The 17,230-nt window shown below is 39.7% G+C and overlaps 1 protein-coding gene across 1 annotated transcript in view; it reads left to right on the plus strand.

Annotated features, from left to right (window-relative positions):
• Positions 1-17,230, plus strand: part of RFX4 (regulatory factor X4) — a 100,506-nt gene that overhangs the window by 44,712 nt on the left and 38,564 nt on the right. Inside the window, exons 3-5 of the mRNA XM_089528037.1 lie at positions 124-184; positions 6,791-6,914; positions 14,910-14,971. Of these exons, the coding sequence (XP_089384163.1) occupies positions 124-184; positions 6,791-6,914; positions 14,910-14,971 (247 nt within the window). The remainder of the gene's footprint in view (positions 1-123; positions 185-6,790; positions 6,915-14,909; positions 14,972-17,230) is intronic.

Raw genomic sequence — 17,230 nt, forward strand, 5'->3', positions numbered from 1 at the left:
TACCACCTCTGTTGGGAAATTTGAGACTATCCCTAACAGTGGCATTCCTTCATGCCTTTTAAAAGTCTTTTACCAATTGTGCTGAAAGTATTTTTTTTTTCTTATGCTGTTTTCTCTTAACAGATGAGGAGAAAGAGAATAACAGGGCATCCAAACCACATTCTACTCCAGCTACTCTACAATGGTAAGATTCATTTTTCACAAAAAGAGAGACAGAGAGAATGAAGACAGCAGTCTAATAATCTTCTAGCAAATACTTGAAATGCATGCATTAGTCTAGATCACCAAAGTGTATTAATATCCTATCATCATGTTTGGAAGCCAACCACACTGACTAAGGGATTCTAGGAGTTGTAGTCCAAAATGTAGCTTTTCCAAATTTTGATTAGAACTATTTGTTAATTATACATAAAGAACACAGAAAAGGCTCAGAATATGGTAGCAAGTGTAGTATTCAGTTTCTGAGAATGTCAGATCTCTTTTCAAAAGGAGGTTTCTTGTCCTTATGATTATGAAGGTACACTTGAAAACAATGGCTGCTGAAATTTCAGAAACCAGACAACTGGTTTGGGGCAAAGCTTGGAATTAATGAATGACAAGCAACATAGTTATTTGTAATATAATAATATATCATCATCATCATCATCATCATCATCATCTGTTCACAAAAGTAGCATAACAAGTAAGAACAGAGTTAATTGATTTGTGTAATGTGTAATTGCTATTACTTCCAAAAGCTACATTTAAAGGGCTTTTAGGTAACATTTAAAGAGGAACACTTCAAGTTGTATGCTCTTCTCTTATCAGTCCTAAAGCTGCTTCTCTCCAAAGAAATCAACAGAAAGCAATAGCTTTCACAACGTGACATTCAATGTACCAAGCTACTTTCTGAGAAATGCCATGAACAATGACAATGGCTTACTTTTCAGTGTCATGAAGGCTGGGGATATATTACTTTTAAAAGGTAACCTTCCTAGCCCTGGTTTGGAGTGAATATAGCTCCTATGTCTAGCAAAACCAGAACAAATCATGTAGACAATTTTTTAAAATTTATTCACACACAAATTCATTTATATGCACACAGAAATATAAATACTCAATTATATCTCTGGTATATCACATAACCTCATCAGAGCAGATGCTGTGGTTAAAATTTTAATATTTGATCAGTTTCACATGATCTTCAGTGCCCCAGTCCCAACCAGTGCAAGTGACTGATAGTGTTTCACAAAAGTTTAAAACAATTTGAATTTATCAATTCTATTTTATTTTGCCCACTGAAATCATGTTCCCATTAAATTATTCTGCCCCCAGTCAGGAGAAGTCGGCCTGCTCAGACTTTTCCACAATTTGAGAGACTCTACAGATACCTTGTTAGCCAAGAATTCACCACTAATTTGATCACATTGCTCTGCTCCCAAATGAAAACAAGCAAATACTGGCAGCAGCATCTTTTCAAACACATTTCCAGCATCTTTAATCACAGAGGTTAGTAAATCCTTAAACCCACAAAATAACCCACTTTGCTTGAGTGCAGCCATTATTTACCATTGCATCCCAGATGTCTGAAGGCAAAAAGCCATATTATATCATCGAGTCTACTCACCTAAATGTTGTCTGGGCTTCTTGGGATTTACCTCTTACCAAAAAAACTACACATCTATCCCACACAAGCTTGCTTTTGGCTTTTCTGCAAAAGATCATACTTCCCATTCAAGATCATGCTAGATTATAGTAAGGAGGGAAAGCAATAGGCAATTAAAAAACATGCCATCCAGTCAAGCCTGTGCAAGAACCAATGACATTGAAACTCAGAGATCTCTGGGTCAAATCTGCACTGCAGAAATTGTGCAATTTGACACTGCATTAACTGCCATGTCACAATGTAATGGAATTCTAGGGTGTGTAGTTTTGTGAGACATTTAGCTTTCTCTGTCAGAGAGTTCTAGATAAAGTAAATATTTATTTATTTTTATTTATCTGTATGGGATTCAAGGATAAAGCTAAAACATTAATGAAAAACTTTAAAAAACAATAAAATAATACTAAATATTAAAGCATAACTTGAAAAACAGCATAGTTTTTTGAAACTCATATTTGTTTAAATGGCTCAGTCTCAGAAAACTCTTGAAAATAGTTATTTGATGTACTCAGTTTTCCTTCATGGCAAAGATTCTAGACAAGTGCACAGACCCATTAAATTGATAGGTTTTATGTAAATATTGATTTATCATCAGTATTTGGTGGGATAGATCTACTGTGGTTGAGACTAGCAGTTAGATTTAGACCTTGGACTATAGCTCTCAGAATTGCTCAGACTACATGGAGACACAATGAACCTCTGCTAGAGTGTGGTCATATACAATAGGAGTGAGAATGGTGCAGACCTCCTGATGTTGTTTATTGTAACTACATACAGCTTTAGCTAACAATGCCAATGGTGAAGAATACTGGAATTTGTAGTCCAGCAACATCTGATGGGCTGTATGACTCTTCACTACTGATACTGAGTATAGTCTTTCATATTTAATGTGTGTTTTATAAGTTTCTTTAATTTATTAATCAAAGCTATGTGGAAATCTGACATCAAGACAGATGTTGGGATTTACTTCCTTGGAGAGGGTGGTTGTTTACTCCCACTGATTTGTCCTTACTGATTTATCCACAGCTGTGGTATTCATAGGATCATTGGGAGCTGGTGGTTACCATCTCAGGGGGGCAGTGAATCTGCTCTAGGTTGAATTATGGAGCTATCCAAGGTATTGAGCCATCTTCCCCAAATAGTTTCAGTACCTTGGATGATTCCTTTAAATACTGGACTAAAACATGGAATGGATTCATCGCCCACTGAGATGGAAGCCACCAGCTGCCACTGCATTGGATCAGAAAGTTCACAAAATGTAAGGGAGCCCAAAACAAGTTGCTAGTTACAACCCAACAACATATGGAGGACTGCAGAAATCCCAGTGCCACTGTATACGATGACACTGTAACAGAGCATTATTGTACACACCTGTAATTCCATTAGGCATTGGTGGAAGCTGAACTACAATGGACTGTATATGTACCAGCCAAATGCATGCTCAAGTACGTATATGTACTTTTTTGAACTAGATGAGGTATGCATAGATTATAACCCACCAGATCAAACATAACTGCTTGCCAGTCATATATTAGGGCCTTTGTTGTTGCTTGCTGCTGTTGTTATGTGCCCTCAAGTCAGCTCTGACTTATGGCAACCCTATATTGGGGTTTCTGTGGCAAGATTTGTTCAGAGTGGGTTCCTCTTAAGATGAGAGAATGTAACTTGCCCAAGATTACCCATGGGGTTTCCACGGCTTAACAGGGATTCAAATCCAAGTCTCCCGGAGTCCTAGTCCAACACTTAAACCACTGTACCTTTCTGGCTCACTACTGTGACCTACCAGGTGACAACCTACCCCCTTTTCTTAGTCCCATTGTGGATAACAACATAATGGCAGCCATCTTGGTTAACAGCACCAGCCCTGTCTTTAGGCAAAGTGAGGCAACCACTTTGGTACATTTTTAATGATTTAATATTTTCAACTTAAATTTTTTAAGGATTTTAAATTTTTGACTTGTTGTTTTAATGTGGTGTTTTAATTGTGTTTTTAAATTGTACTGTTTCATTGTTTTTGCTACTGTTTTTAAGCATTTTTGTGAGCCACCTTGGCCCTGGTGGCGCAGTGGTTAAATGCCTGTAATGTAGCCACTCACTCAAAACCATAAGGTTGCCAGCCAAAGGGCTCAAGCTCGACTCAGGCTTGCATCCTTCAGAGGAGGTCGCTAAAATGAATACCCAGATTGTTGGGGGCAATTAGCTTACAGTTGTAAACCGCTTAGACACTGTTAGTTCAGTATGAAGCGGTATATAAATGAAGCCGTTTGCTTGTATTTGTTTTGTCCAGTTTGGGAGAAAGGCAGCATAATCAACAAACAAACAAACAAACACACCAGGCAGCATTTGCTAGGGGTGGGCAGCAACAACAGTCCCCTGGGCTTCCCTACTATCTCTTGGAAGAAGAACTATGTGTGCTGCACAGTCCTATTCACATCCTGTAAACTGGCCTACTGTCCTCAGTGTAGCAGACGATGCTTCCCAGTCAGTTTCTGTATGTGACCTAGAAGAGGGGATGCCATCTTGTCTTTTGCCTCAGTCAGCAAAATTCCTTAGGCTGGGGCCCTGTTGGCTAGAGTACTGTGTTTGGCTTGGTTGGGTTCACAGGATCTGCAATCCTGATCCAAGTGGATATATATGAATAGAAAAGGGACTACAATAATTGAATTCTTTTAAAACATTCTTCACTTTTATAATATTATTTGCTGTTCTGTAAGTATCCTCAATAATCATGCTGAGTGTTGATACTGCTTTTTTTAAAAAGGACATATTTCTGCTTCTGATAGTGGCAATAGTTTGAGTTCATTATCCACAAAAGGTTGGAGCTGAATTCAAAATATGACCAAGTTATCTCTTTTTTTAAAAAAGGAGAAAAAAGATGTTAGGTTTCTGATCATTAAAGGAAAGTTCAGGTATAATGGAACATTGTTTGGTGTCAGACTAATGACTGTCTGTGAAAGAGAGGAGAAAAAGAAGGGAAAATTCATCAGATATGATGAAGAGAAATAATTAACAGCCTTTCTTTCTATCCTGCCTTGGTCAGAGAACCTGACATGCCAATTAGCAGCTGTAGCATATGAGTGAAGTCTGGGCTTTGAAAAGAGGTTTTGTTGAGGTCCACAAATTTAGGGAAGGATGCAGTGATGATATCCCGCTAGAAAGAAAAGAAGAATAGATCTTGCCCTTACAAACAGATTCTATTCATCCCATCAAATATCTTATTAAATTAGTTTGAAGCAACAAATTGCCATCATAATTTTAATGGTAAGGAGGGAAAAGAATCCCAGAACAAGGTAAGAAGGAAAAAATTTTTTCAAATGGCTTACTGGATAGTATTTAAAGAGATATATTTATTTTCAAAGTCAGATTTGCTGCACTAATATTAATTATAGGAATGGATTTATCTATGGGCATGTTTCAGGCTGCAATTCAGAAACATTGTCCAGAATTATTTGAGTAAAATCACAGATACTGTTGGGATTTAAAATATGTTTAAATCAGAATTTGAAAAGTTACTTTTACAAACTGATTATTTGCAATTATAGCCCTAACTAAATCTAGTTAGTCACTATTATAGGAGTTCTACAGACCACCCTGAAGGGGTGCCCTGCAGCCGCCCCTTTTTGCGCCAGATCAGGGCCATGGCAACCTTATGCCATGGCCCTGATCCGGCCTTTCGAGGGTGCAAAAAGGAGCTGCAAAAAAATTAGTTGGGGTTAGAAAGAGTAGGAAATGATATACAAGGTCTGTTTTCATGTGGTAATAAATGTGTACCCTGTTCCAGCTAGGATGATGCATATGTCACTAGGTGCTACATGTGATTTCTGTCTACCTACCGCTTCCACACCTCAGTGCAGTCCACATTTTTCACTGCAGGCACAAGTGCCATTACAAACAGGAAAGTCAGTGCTAAACTGAGAGCATTGCACAAGGATAATAGCAGGACAGGGGTGGGATTGCTTGAAACAAATGATGTTCAAAAAGCAGGCCCAACCCTGCCATTAGGTAGAGTACAGCATCCATGTCCAGCAGCAGATTTGTCATGTCCTAAAAGAATAGGACATTTTTACTGTCATTCATAGCTGGGGGCTTTAAAATTATATCCTTATGATATGCGCATGCAATATGTATATACATATTCTATTATTTTCCCAAAAACAAAACTGTAAGATATAAAAGAAATTCTAGATGGTGTGAAGGTGTTAATTTGTTTTCCTGCAAAAGACTAAATCTTGTGGCATCTTTCAAATACAAGCAGGCCTTTCTGGTATATACTTTTCACAGATATGTATGGAGTATAGCAGAATAATGCTTGTTTGGCTTACATTTTATTTCTTTCAGTTCTTGTATAATGCATATGAAAATAATAACATGTTGCCAAATAATGTTTTAATGTATGCCTGCCTTTAAATATGTGCTGATATTTTATTTAAGTGCAGTTCTATACCAGCTTTTGGGAATAAAGCTCACTGCACTCCCATCTCTTGAACAGAGGACAGGGGTGGGAATGATGTGGCTCTCCAAATGTTCTCTGATGGCAGTTCCCAGCATCTAACACCACTGCCGACTAAGTTTGCTGGGATTTGTAGTCCAAGAACATCTGGTAGGACATATGATTTCCAAAGCTAGTATAGGATGTGCTGTCAGTCTTCAAGTGATGTAAGATATGAAGTGGAAGACATTCACAGCCGGCATCCATAGTTTTTTGTGGGTTTTTCGGGTACATAGACCGAAAAACTCATAGAAAACTATGAAGTAAGATCATCTACAAGAAGTCTTACTCCATGATGTTGTGTATCTTGTCATGTCACAGAGTTGGTTGCTTTTCAACTGTATAGATTCAGATTTCAAAACAGAATAGGAAGTAATACTGTGAGTGTATATTAACAAAATATAATTGTTTGTCCCAGCTAGAATAAATTCACTATATCAATGTGTTTTGTTAGCATTTATGTAAAAGATCATTGATCCAATGAGTCTGTTTCAGTTCAGGTTACCAAATGGATTTAGCTGTGTCTGGTTGTATTGTTTAGCTTATTATTGAGAATAAAATAAAGAAGATGCTAACATAGTGGCCATTTGCAGATACAGATGTTGTAACACAGGGCTGCCAACATTTGTAGTTTCCCTTGTTTGATCATTGTTTTGAAGGCTGGAGGAGAACTACGAGATTGCAGAAGGCGTTTGCATTCCTCGAAGTGCCCTCTACATGCACTACTTGGACTTCTGTGAGAAAAATGACACTCAGCCTGTCAATGCTGCTAGCTTTGGAAAGGTGAGTACGTAAATATCAGTACTATGTCTTGCTACAAAATTTCACTCAAGTGAAGTATTTAAGATTTGAAAGGCAATGCTATGAAACATACAATCCCAGCACTAACCTTCTCCCAATCCACTAACCTTCAGATATATTTATTAAAGGGGTTGAATTCCCCCGTAATTAGAGCTGATTGGAGGGTGCCCAGTGGAGGGAAGCATTTGCTAGACATAAAACAACTCAGCTTCCAGAATCCCCCAGCTATGTGGCTGGGGGATTTTGGAAATCGTAATCCAAAATGTGATATTTCCAAGTTCTGAACATAGTGGCTGACATCCAAAGATGTAGGAAGCTATTAGGAAAACAGAACACTCTACTCAGGAAGGAGACTTCTTTTGAAGTTTGTATTTGGAAGGCAATGTCTTGAATTAATTGGGTGATTATTGGCATCAATGTCAGGAAGTATTTTGAGAACATGATACTTAAGTCAAACACTACCTGAATGGATTTGTCAAACAGTTGGTGATGATGTTAATTAACAGTGGCATTGATATAATACTATAGAGATTAATTGTATTATTCCTATATTCTAGTTAAATTTGCCTTGTATAGCATTTTTGGAATTTTTTCTATTTCTGGTCCTTTCCCCAAGATTCTATTGAATATCAACTATAAAATTATCAAATATTAAATACTGGTGCATCTACAATTATATACTAGGTATCATACATCCAAGACCATGCATCAGATATTAATTATCGGACAACAAATATCAAATAGTCAGTCAGTACAGTATTAGAGTCTACAGCACTTTAAATTTAGCATATAAAACACAAAGACCAATAGCTACAAATATTTCAAAACTAGTCATAATAGATACACGTTTCTCCTTTATCCACAGTCCTTAAAAAAAAATCCTAGTCACTGCATAAGTCTACCCCTCTTAACAAAAGCAATAACATTTTTTTTACGTACAATAATGTTCCAGTGTAACAAAAGCAGGAAAATAAAAACAAAAAGGAGGAAGAATAACCACATTAGTTGTAAATTCTATAAAAGCTGACCAAACATTCAGATATAAAAGTCCATTTGTAAATTTTATCTATTCATCATTGCAAGCACTATTAGATCTTATAACCCTTGGCCAAATTATCTGTCCAATAACAAAGTACTGTATCACTCTTTTAGCAGTCAAAAGGGCATGAAAAATCCACTTCCATTGGTCATTTGTTAATTTCCAAGAAACAGGTAACTAATTCAAAAGAACATGCACATCCCTGAATATCAAGAAAATTTCCAAAATCAGATTTACTTGTGTGATTACTTCCCCCCACAAAAAGGACATCGCCAAAATATATGTGTTAAGGATGCATTGGCAGTATTACATCTCAGCAATTTGATGATTTAGAAAGCCCTTTCTTGAATACACATTTTGGCAATCAATATACCTGAAAGAGCAATTTCTACTGGATAAGATAAAATATAGTCAGAGATCTATAGCCACAGGGTTGTTCTAGGGGGGTGCAGGGATACAGACCACATCAGGTGACACCCAGGGGGGAATATGCCCAGTGGGACGATACACCAGATGGACTGGTGTGGCTGTTGGCATTTGGAAAAGGGTGTTGCCTTCCTTTCTCACTCAGCCAGCACCTGTGCCAGATCCTGAATGGGCTGAACAGAGACTGTACCACCACCACCCAGCGGCAGTTTCTGCTAGGGGCTATGGTGCCTTCTCTTTTGGGTCCGGCATGGCTGCCAGAGGCCACAACAACCCCCTGCAGCAGGTGCTGTGCCTTCCATTCAGACCCTGAATGGCAATTCAAAGGCAGCAGCACTGCCTTCCAGGATCAGTCTGGCCGAGAGGCAGGCAAGCGGCTGGGGGTAGGCAAGTGAGGCAGTAGGAAAAAGGAAGTGGCAGTTTGCCACCCTCTCCAGGCACCTCAGTGATGCCACTGTATAGCTGGCTGGAGTATGTCTATGCTGTCAGGGCATGGGGAGATTACTTTTGGGGATTAAGGTTTATTGGGTCTGAGAATGGGGTTTGGACTCTTCTTGAAAGAGTAGGTGCATAGCTTGGAAGTACTCTTTGATTCATCTTTGTCACTAGAGACCCCAGTGGGCTCTGTGGCTTGGAGTGCCTGGGACCTGTTTTGGCTGGCCTTTCCTGCACAGGGATAACTTAACCACAGTAGTCCATGCCATGGTAGCTTCCTGACTAGATTACTGCAGTGCGCTCTATAGGAACTGCCCTTGAAGACATGTCATAAACTGCAGTTACACACACACACACACACACACACACACACACACACGTCTGCACGAGAATTGTGCTCAAGAAGACATGTTGCAAGAGAAGGATAAATAATAATTTCTGTTTGCTTTCATATTCCAACTTGGGTTTTTTCCGTATAATATAAAAATAATCTATAAAACCCATGAAGAAACATATTTGTTTGTCCGTGAATGAAATCCAACATATTTTGAGTCATGTCATAACTTCCAGATGAGCTTGAAAACTGCTACTAGTATGGTGTCATCCGCATATCTTAGGCCTGTTACAGACTGGCAAAATAAAGCTGCTTCGGGTCTCTTTGGAGGTATGCTATTTAAATGATGCATGCATCCTAAGAATCCGGAAGCTGCACCAAAGCTGCACTCAAGTGCTTAGGAATGGAGTGTGGCTTTGGCGCGACCTCTGGACTCTTAGGACCCATGCATCATTTAAATAGCATACCTCCAAAGAGACCCAAAGCAGCTTTATTTTGGCAGTCTGTAACAGGCCTTAGATTGTTCTTTCCTCCTGTCTTCACTCTTCCTTCTTCTGAGTCTAAACTTGCTCTTCATATGATATTTTCTGCATACAACCTGAACAAATAGGATAATAAAATGAAGCCCTGCCACCTCCTTTGCCAATTGGGAACCATTCTGTTTCTCCATATTCTCTTCTAATCATGAAGATTATCCTACTTCAGCAGTAGAAATGCCTGTACTGTTTTTTGAACAAATAGCTTCTTGTCCTAAGGACAGATTTCTCATCAGGACTATCAAATGTAGAGGCATTCCATGTTTTTAAGAGTGCTCAGTAAAATCACTAGGGAGTGCGAGGGGCGGGTGGGCGGACCACACCAGGTGACACCACAGAAGGGGAGGTAACATCCGATGAGCACCACCCATACACTTCCTTGCTGCGTGCCATGGCATGCAGCAGGGAGGAGAAGGTCCCAGCACCCCCCTGTCCCTGTCCCCACAGCTTTACCTCCAAGTAAAGCCTCACGGGATAGGGAAGGAGCAGTCCCAGCTCTTCCCCATCCCTGCCCTGTGTGGCTTTACTCATGAGTAAAGCCACACAGGACAGGGAGTTTGGGAGTGTGCCCTTTTGGCTCTGCCATGAAGGCCTGTCCCCCAAAGCACATCCCCTGGACTGGGTGACACCCTGGTGTGGGATGCCATTGAGAATGTTCCATAGCTTTTATGATCTATGTAGTCAAAAGTTTTGCTATAGTCTATGAAGCACATGTTGATTTTTTCCCTAGAATTCCTTTGTAAGCTGCATTATTTCTCTCTCCATGTATTATTGGAGTCTATGGACCGGAGCAGATGAGCAGGAAAAAGCTGCTCAATCCTGCTTTTTCCAAAGCAGGTTGAAATACCACTGCCCGCACAGCTCGCTCCCAAGGTGGGCTGAATACACATGGTCCAACTGCACGGTGTAACATCAAGTCACATTACTGGGTAATTTTTTTGTTGCCTCCCCAACATACATGCACATTGTTGCACAAACACACACCTCTGATTTCCAGGTACTTCCCACATCTGCCCAAATGCCATTCCACTGGATTGATGGCCTTTTGATCGGCCACACATGCAATGCTGTGCTGGCAGAGGGCATTGGTGCCTTAGTGCATCAGTGTGCGAGTGATCCATTGGTAAAGCACAATCATGGAGGCCCCACATACATGCCTCCTTCACCCCCCTTCACCCCATGCCCCCCCTGTTGGACTGTCTGGTTTGTGCGTGTTGTAATTGTATCCATTGGAGTTGTCACATTTTCATTGCTTTCTTTTGCTGCAGCCCTGCACTTGCTTTGGTGCATTTATATGCAGGCGCAAAGGTGCATTTTCCGCCTTCAGTTGGACTATCCTGGCTCCATTTTACTCCAGTTTTTAGTCCCAGAGCACAGCTTTGTTCTGGTTTCCAGCTGCTTTGGAGGTGCGCGTCATATAAATGCCTCACCTTCCAAGTGGCTTCAAGCTGCTTTATTTTGCCTAGTGGTTTCACCCCTATGTTGCAGAATTTTGAGCATATTTTTCTTGCATGGGAAATTAATGCTACAGTCCTATAGTTCTGCAATTTCTTGTGTCCCCTTTTTTGTGAATGGGGATATATATTGATCTCTTCCAATCTGTTGGCCATTGTTTGTTTTTCTACATTTGCTGACACATATTAGCACTAGAATTTAATTTGTTTGTGTGGATTGTAGTAGTTCACTTGGAATAGCATCTGTTCTTGGTGCTTTGTTCTTCTCAGTTTCTCTTATCACAACTTCTATCTCTCTCTCTAGAATTTGGGGTTCATTTTTGTATGGTTATTCATTCCATGTGTCGTTCATTATTATTATTATTATTATTATTATTGATAGCAGGTATTTTATTATTTGGATTTTTGTAAGCCGTTCTATTAATTCAGTAAGGCCAAAATACCTTTAATGATGGGTTCTTTACAGTGCTGTGGCCACCTTAAATCCCATATTGGGAGAAAGGCAGAATATTAATTAACTGATTGATTTAATTTGCCCTATGTTTGGAGGGTTAAAAAAAACTTTCTTGCTTGTTTATTTGGTGAAATTATGAAAGGAAGTCAGAGAGTAGGATGTTTTGTTTTGTTCTAGGTTTGTTGAGCAAATATCCTATCTGGAGGACTGAACCATACTTTCTGAACAGCAACAACCTCCTCCCCAAACCTAAAAAATGCCATTTCCCCCATACCCCTAAGAAGCCCCCATTCCTGTCTGCACAAACTGAAAGAGAGAGGGGTGGGATTAATGTGTAATTAAAGAGAATTTGGAAGGCTGAAAAGTTGCGGAATGTTAGATCAGTAGCTGGAACAGCATGTGGTGTTCTTTAGGTAGGCTTCATCGAATCCATACAAAGAGAGAGAGAGGCTGCTTGCCTTGTCTGCTCATTTATCACATAGCTAGCCTGAACTTTCACAGCTCCACAAAAGTGCTTTTCTGTTTGCTCATTCCACCCACCCTGACTTGCTCCAGAAATTAAACCAGAATGGCTCATGAAATTCATGCTTCTGCAACATTCTATACACAATACAACACACACAGACTATTTTTGATGTTTTGTGAGCCAATGGAAATTGGTTTCATACTATGAAAAACAAGAGTACAGTACTAAAATTGGAGGGTAAATGGAAATTATATGTAAATAGCTTTGTGTGATGTTGTCGGGTTTGGTTTAGTTTTGCATAGCAGCTCTGAACCAAAAGTACTTCACAGAACCTTGGACTCTCAGTCAGTGCATGAGACTTTATTGTTTGCTATTTGTGACAGGAAAAGATTGATAAAAACCAATGGCTGCAAAGGATGTTGCATCCTCATGTGTCTCAATCTAAACAGTTTTCCGGATGAAATTAAAAACAAACTATTCATAAAGTGTGTGTGTGTGTGTGTTGTTTTATTTATATAGTTCTATTTTCTTGGTTTGCCATTTTTTCAGTCTTGACACATCTTATTGAAATAATGTTTTCCACCATTTGGTTTCTGCCTCTTTTTCACAGTGTTGTGTATGTGGACCTGATTTATGCACATAGTGTTGCCAGTAGTCTGGTTCATGTGGTGGCACATTGGCTGTACATATAAAATTCATCCAGGCATGTTAGGATCCCTTCAAATTGTGTTTGGGCGGAAACTAGTTGATGCAATTCCTGTTTGGCTACCTGAGTGACTACTACAGTTACTGGAAAAACAAGAGTCTGGATATACCCTATGTAACATGATCCTAAAATTGCCATTTATTTAAGATTTTCTTTGCAGTCCAAACTAAAGGGGCTGATTGTTCTATAGGCTTGCTATTCATGCATTATACAACCAATGGGTATATTTGCCTGGTAATACCCAAGCTCAGGGCCTAAATACCCTGAAGATGACAGATCGTGTCTGATCTTGGAAGCTCAGTGGGGTCAGCCCTAGTTAGTACTTGGATGGGGAATTGCCAATGAATACCAGGCACTATAGGCTTTATTTCAGAGGAATGAATTAGTAAAATCAGCACTGTGGATTCCTTGCCTAAGAAAATCCTATAAAATTCATGTAGTCGCCATGTCAGCAGGTGACTTTGAATTAGCACACACACACTTAAGTTGATTCTAAAATTCTAGTTAAATTTAAGTTATATGACTGCACCAGATGCCTTACCAAAGGGAAGCTGAAAATTGCCATCAATGATTTCGCCTGCATCCTTCCCTGTTTTGAACTTTGAGAAGAAAGTAACATCTGCATGCATTTTTGAAATACAATTTCCTGACCATCCCACCAAAGACCCTTCTATTGTTTTCTCTCTCCCCACTGTCCCTTATATTCACATTTCCTTATCTTGCTCCATTTTTTTAGCTTATTGATTCCCAGTTGGATCCCAGTAAAGGTCTGAGGGTTAAGAGTTTCAGAATTCAGTTTCCTCGGAGAGATGAGGAGCCTCTGTATTGTTTTGGTGGTAGAACACAGAAGGACCACCCAGATGCAAAGAAGACTCCTTTCTTCCAAGCTTCTCCCTTCTTCCAAGCTTCTTCCAAACTTCCAAGGCCTAACACATTCATAATAATCTCTGTGTTTAGTTTATTGTCTTATCATTTAACAGAGTTGTTAGCGTGTCCATTTCTAACATATCAAGTAATTTTAAAAGCCAATCATCTATCCTTGGCACTTCTGCATTTTCCCACTTCCTATCATTTCTTTTTCTGTTGTTTTCATTCTTGATGCTTTGTGTTTGTGGATTTATTATAAATATATTGCTAATGAAATATATGCTAGGGAGTCCATTGGTTATTCTGGTGCTTTGGTGAATGATGTCATTACTCCAGTTCTGGGGAATGTTCTAGAGCTTAATGCTTTTTCATTTCCTTTCAACAACATTGCCAGTTTTGATGATGGCAATCTAAAGCCCCAAAACTTGGAGTGGGAGAAATTCTGGAGGTGTCCTTCCTTTCCTCCGCTCCACAATTTATGTTATTTACAGAGCTTGAAAAAATTGCTCTTGGACTATAGTTTCCAGAAACCCTCATGATCCTGAAGATTCTGGGAGTCATAGTGCAAAAATAACTTTTCCATGCTCTAGTTACTTATTTAAACATTTTTAACCCATCCATTTTCTGCAAAGGCATCTAAAGGCCGCCTGCAACCAAATGTAATAAAGAAATATGAAAACCAGAAAATGTTAAAAGTACATACAGTATAGCAAACAAAAACAACACCAAATTAGGTGAATGTATACCACCAGAAGAAAAATAATCTCAGTCCACAGCAATTCAGAGTATCCAGTTATCTTACATAATTTTTTGATGTTTTTCCCAGTCTGCTCACAAAGAAGGAGCTCCTGATAGCTCCTCTATGGAACAGCTATCCAGAGCTTTGGGACCACTGTGAAAAGGTCTTTGTTCCAGATATCCTGCTACCATACTTTGATCAGAGAGGGGATCCAAATGAGGGTCTTCAGTATACTTGCAATGCCAAAGACGCCTAAAATAGCTCTTAGTAAATGGGCAGGTTCTCTGTTCTAACAGAAGGACATTGTTTCTACAAGCTGTCAGGCATTAGATTCCTTTACAGATTCTCTCTTACCTTTTTTCCAGAGGCCTTTTCCACAAATAGGAGATTGTTCCTAAGTCTCTCACCTACATTTTTCCCAAGCAGTACATTGTTAAATAATATACATTTTTAGCAAAGTGTTTTATATATTTATTTTTTAAAAACCGAACAGCTCCTTAACATGTGGATGTTATTTGCAGATAATAAGACAGCAGTTTCCACAGTTAACAACAAGAAGACTTGGAACCAGAGGCCAGTCAAAGTAAGCAATAATGTGTGTTTCATAATCACGAAAAGGCTAAGTATGATATAGAATATTCCTTGCAGGTCTGTCTGTAATGTCACTGTTGAAGATTGCTTCTGTGAGGATGGGGATGGAGGGAGGACACCAAACAGTTTTGACAATGCCCAGCAAATGGAATTCTGTTTCCCTTTTTTTTATTCAGTAGGATCAATAAAACTTCTAAAATTCTTAATATGGTATGGCCAGATGCAATGAAGGACAAGCTCATGTATCTCCAATACAAGGATAAACAATGTGCAACTCTTTAGATGTATTGGACTGCAATTCCTAGCAGCCCTTGGCTGTATTGCCAACGGTAAGGAGTGCTGGGAGTTGCAGTTTAACAACTTGTGGACACACATTCAGGGATATCCATGTTGGCCATATAGCAAAGTACAAATAGCACCCAAAATCCACATACTTTGTCAATCCCAGCATACTTGCATAGAAGAGGTTGTTTCAGCAGGTGCCAGTATTCTCTTTCTTCCTCTTCAGTTCAGCATACAGTCAGGCACTGTGTTCTGCTGAACTGGGCCACTTGATCCCTGATCTTCAGGGAAGGGAAGCCAGGGCTTAGGAAGTGAAAAGTGGCTGCTTCCTCCTTCCATCATAACAGAGAAACAATGCAGACAATTGGCTTGTTCTCTGCCCCACCACCTGACAGGCTATGTTGCACCACTTCACATGTGAGGATATAGGAGAAAGCCTTCTTAGTGGCTGCTCCTACTCTACTGAACTCTTTCCCAAAGGAGGTTAAGTTGCTACCCTACCCTGCTCTCTTTCTCTGGCCTTGTTATTACCTCATTCACTAAATAAAAATGCCTTCTTATTTAAACAGGACATCAGCCTTTAACTGGTTGGGGTAGAAGGATATGCAAAGGGTATGCTGTTGATGATGTTTTTAATACTTTTAAATGTGTTTTTAAATGTGTATTTAACAGTTTTAGCGCTTTCATTTGATTGGCTGTTTAATGCTTTTTAAAACTTTGTACCACATATTGTTTTAGCTTGTTTGTTTTGACTTGTGCCTTAGCTGCTTTGGGTGCTCTGATTTGGGAGAATAGTGGGATATAAATCAAATAAATGAAATGAAATAAAATGAAATATGACCATAACCTTCAAATTCTTCCAGTGCCTCAAAGAAAGAGTATAGCTGCACTTTCTGCAGCTTGGTCTTCCTGTGATCCATCCTGTCAGCAAGTGTAACTGGGAGTGTATACTTTTTCAGATCTTGCAGAAGGCAGCATCTAATACTTTCTTCCACAAGGAAGCCAACCCAGTGTGCAACAACAGCCAAGGGGCTGAAAGATGCTATTCCATTTTGATGGGCACTGGTTGGCTGTTGGGTGCATCTGGGCTCATTTTGGCAGCAGCTGAGAAGGGTGAAAAGAAGGAACTGCTTCTGATCTCAGTGTATGGCCACTCTGTCCTCTCACAGTACTCAATAACATCTGGACATGCCCCCTTCCTAATAGTGGCAGGGAAGATGGAGCTGCACCAGGCAGTCCCGTCCCCTCAATCAAGTGTTGTGCACCAGAAGGGGAGAATCTTATGCCACCACCATTGCCTTCCATGAATACACTGGCACAAATTTACACTCCATCAGCCTATGCAAGGTCTTAGCCTTAGAGTCCTGATGGTTATGGCAGGTGGGGAGAAACTGGCCATATGAGTGAAACAGAACACTAACAGGTCAACACACTTCCTTTTGCACTGAGTGTTTAAAGCTACATACATATATTTTGCCTAGTAACCTGCAAACCTGTAATCAGGTAGGTTATAAAGTGTGAGTGTCTACATGCCCTCGACAATGGCCATCTTACTCATGTTGCTATTGTTTTTGTTGTTATGTGCCATCAACTCATTTCTGACTTGGGGCAATTCCAAGACCATGAACCTATCATGGAATTTTCTTGGCAAGATTTATTCAGAGGGGCTTGCCATTGCCATCCTTATGGTTGTGAGGATGTGATTTCCCTAGGGTCACCCTGTAGGTTTCATGGCCAAACCGGGAATTAAACCCTGATCTCCAGAGTCACAGTCCAACATTAAAAACACTATGCAACACTGGATCCTATAGATACCTATCAACCCCTTAGATGCCTATCAAAATCTTAAACAACTTTTTCTCTCTGTCATAGATTGGTGGGATATGGTCTTCTTTGATGCCATGCACAGGCAAGCAAGGAAGGCAGGCAAGCAGGGAAGACAGGCTGCCCTTGACAGTTTATTCTGCAG

The sequence above is a fragment of the Sceloporus occidentalis genome, unplaced genomic scaffold (assembly GCF_023333645.1).
Source record: "Sceloporus occidentalis isolate IW3139 unplaced genomic scaffold, rSceOcc1.0.p SCAF_5, whole genome shotgun sequence".
NCBI classification, from domain to species: Eukaryota; Metazoa; Chordata; class Lepidosauria; order Squamata; family Phrynosomatidae; genus Sceloporus; species Sceloporus occidentalis.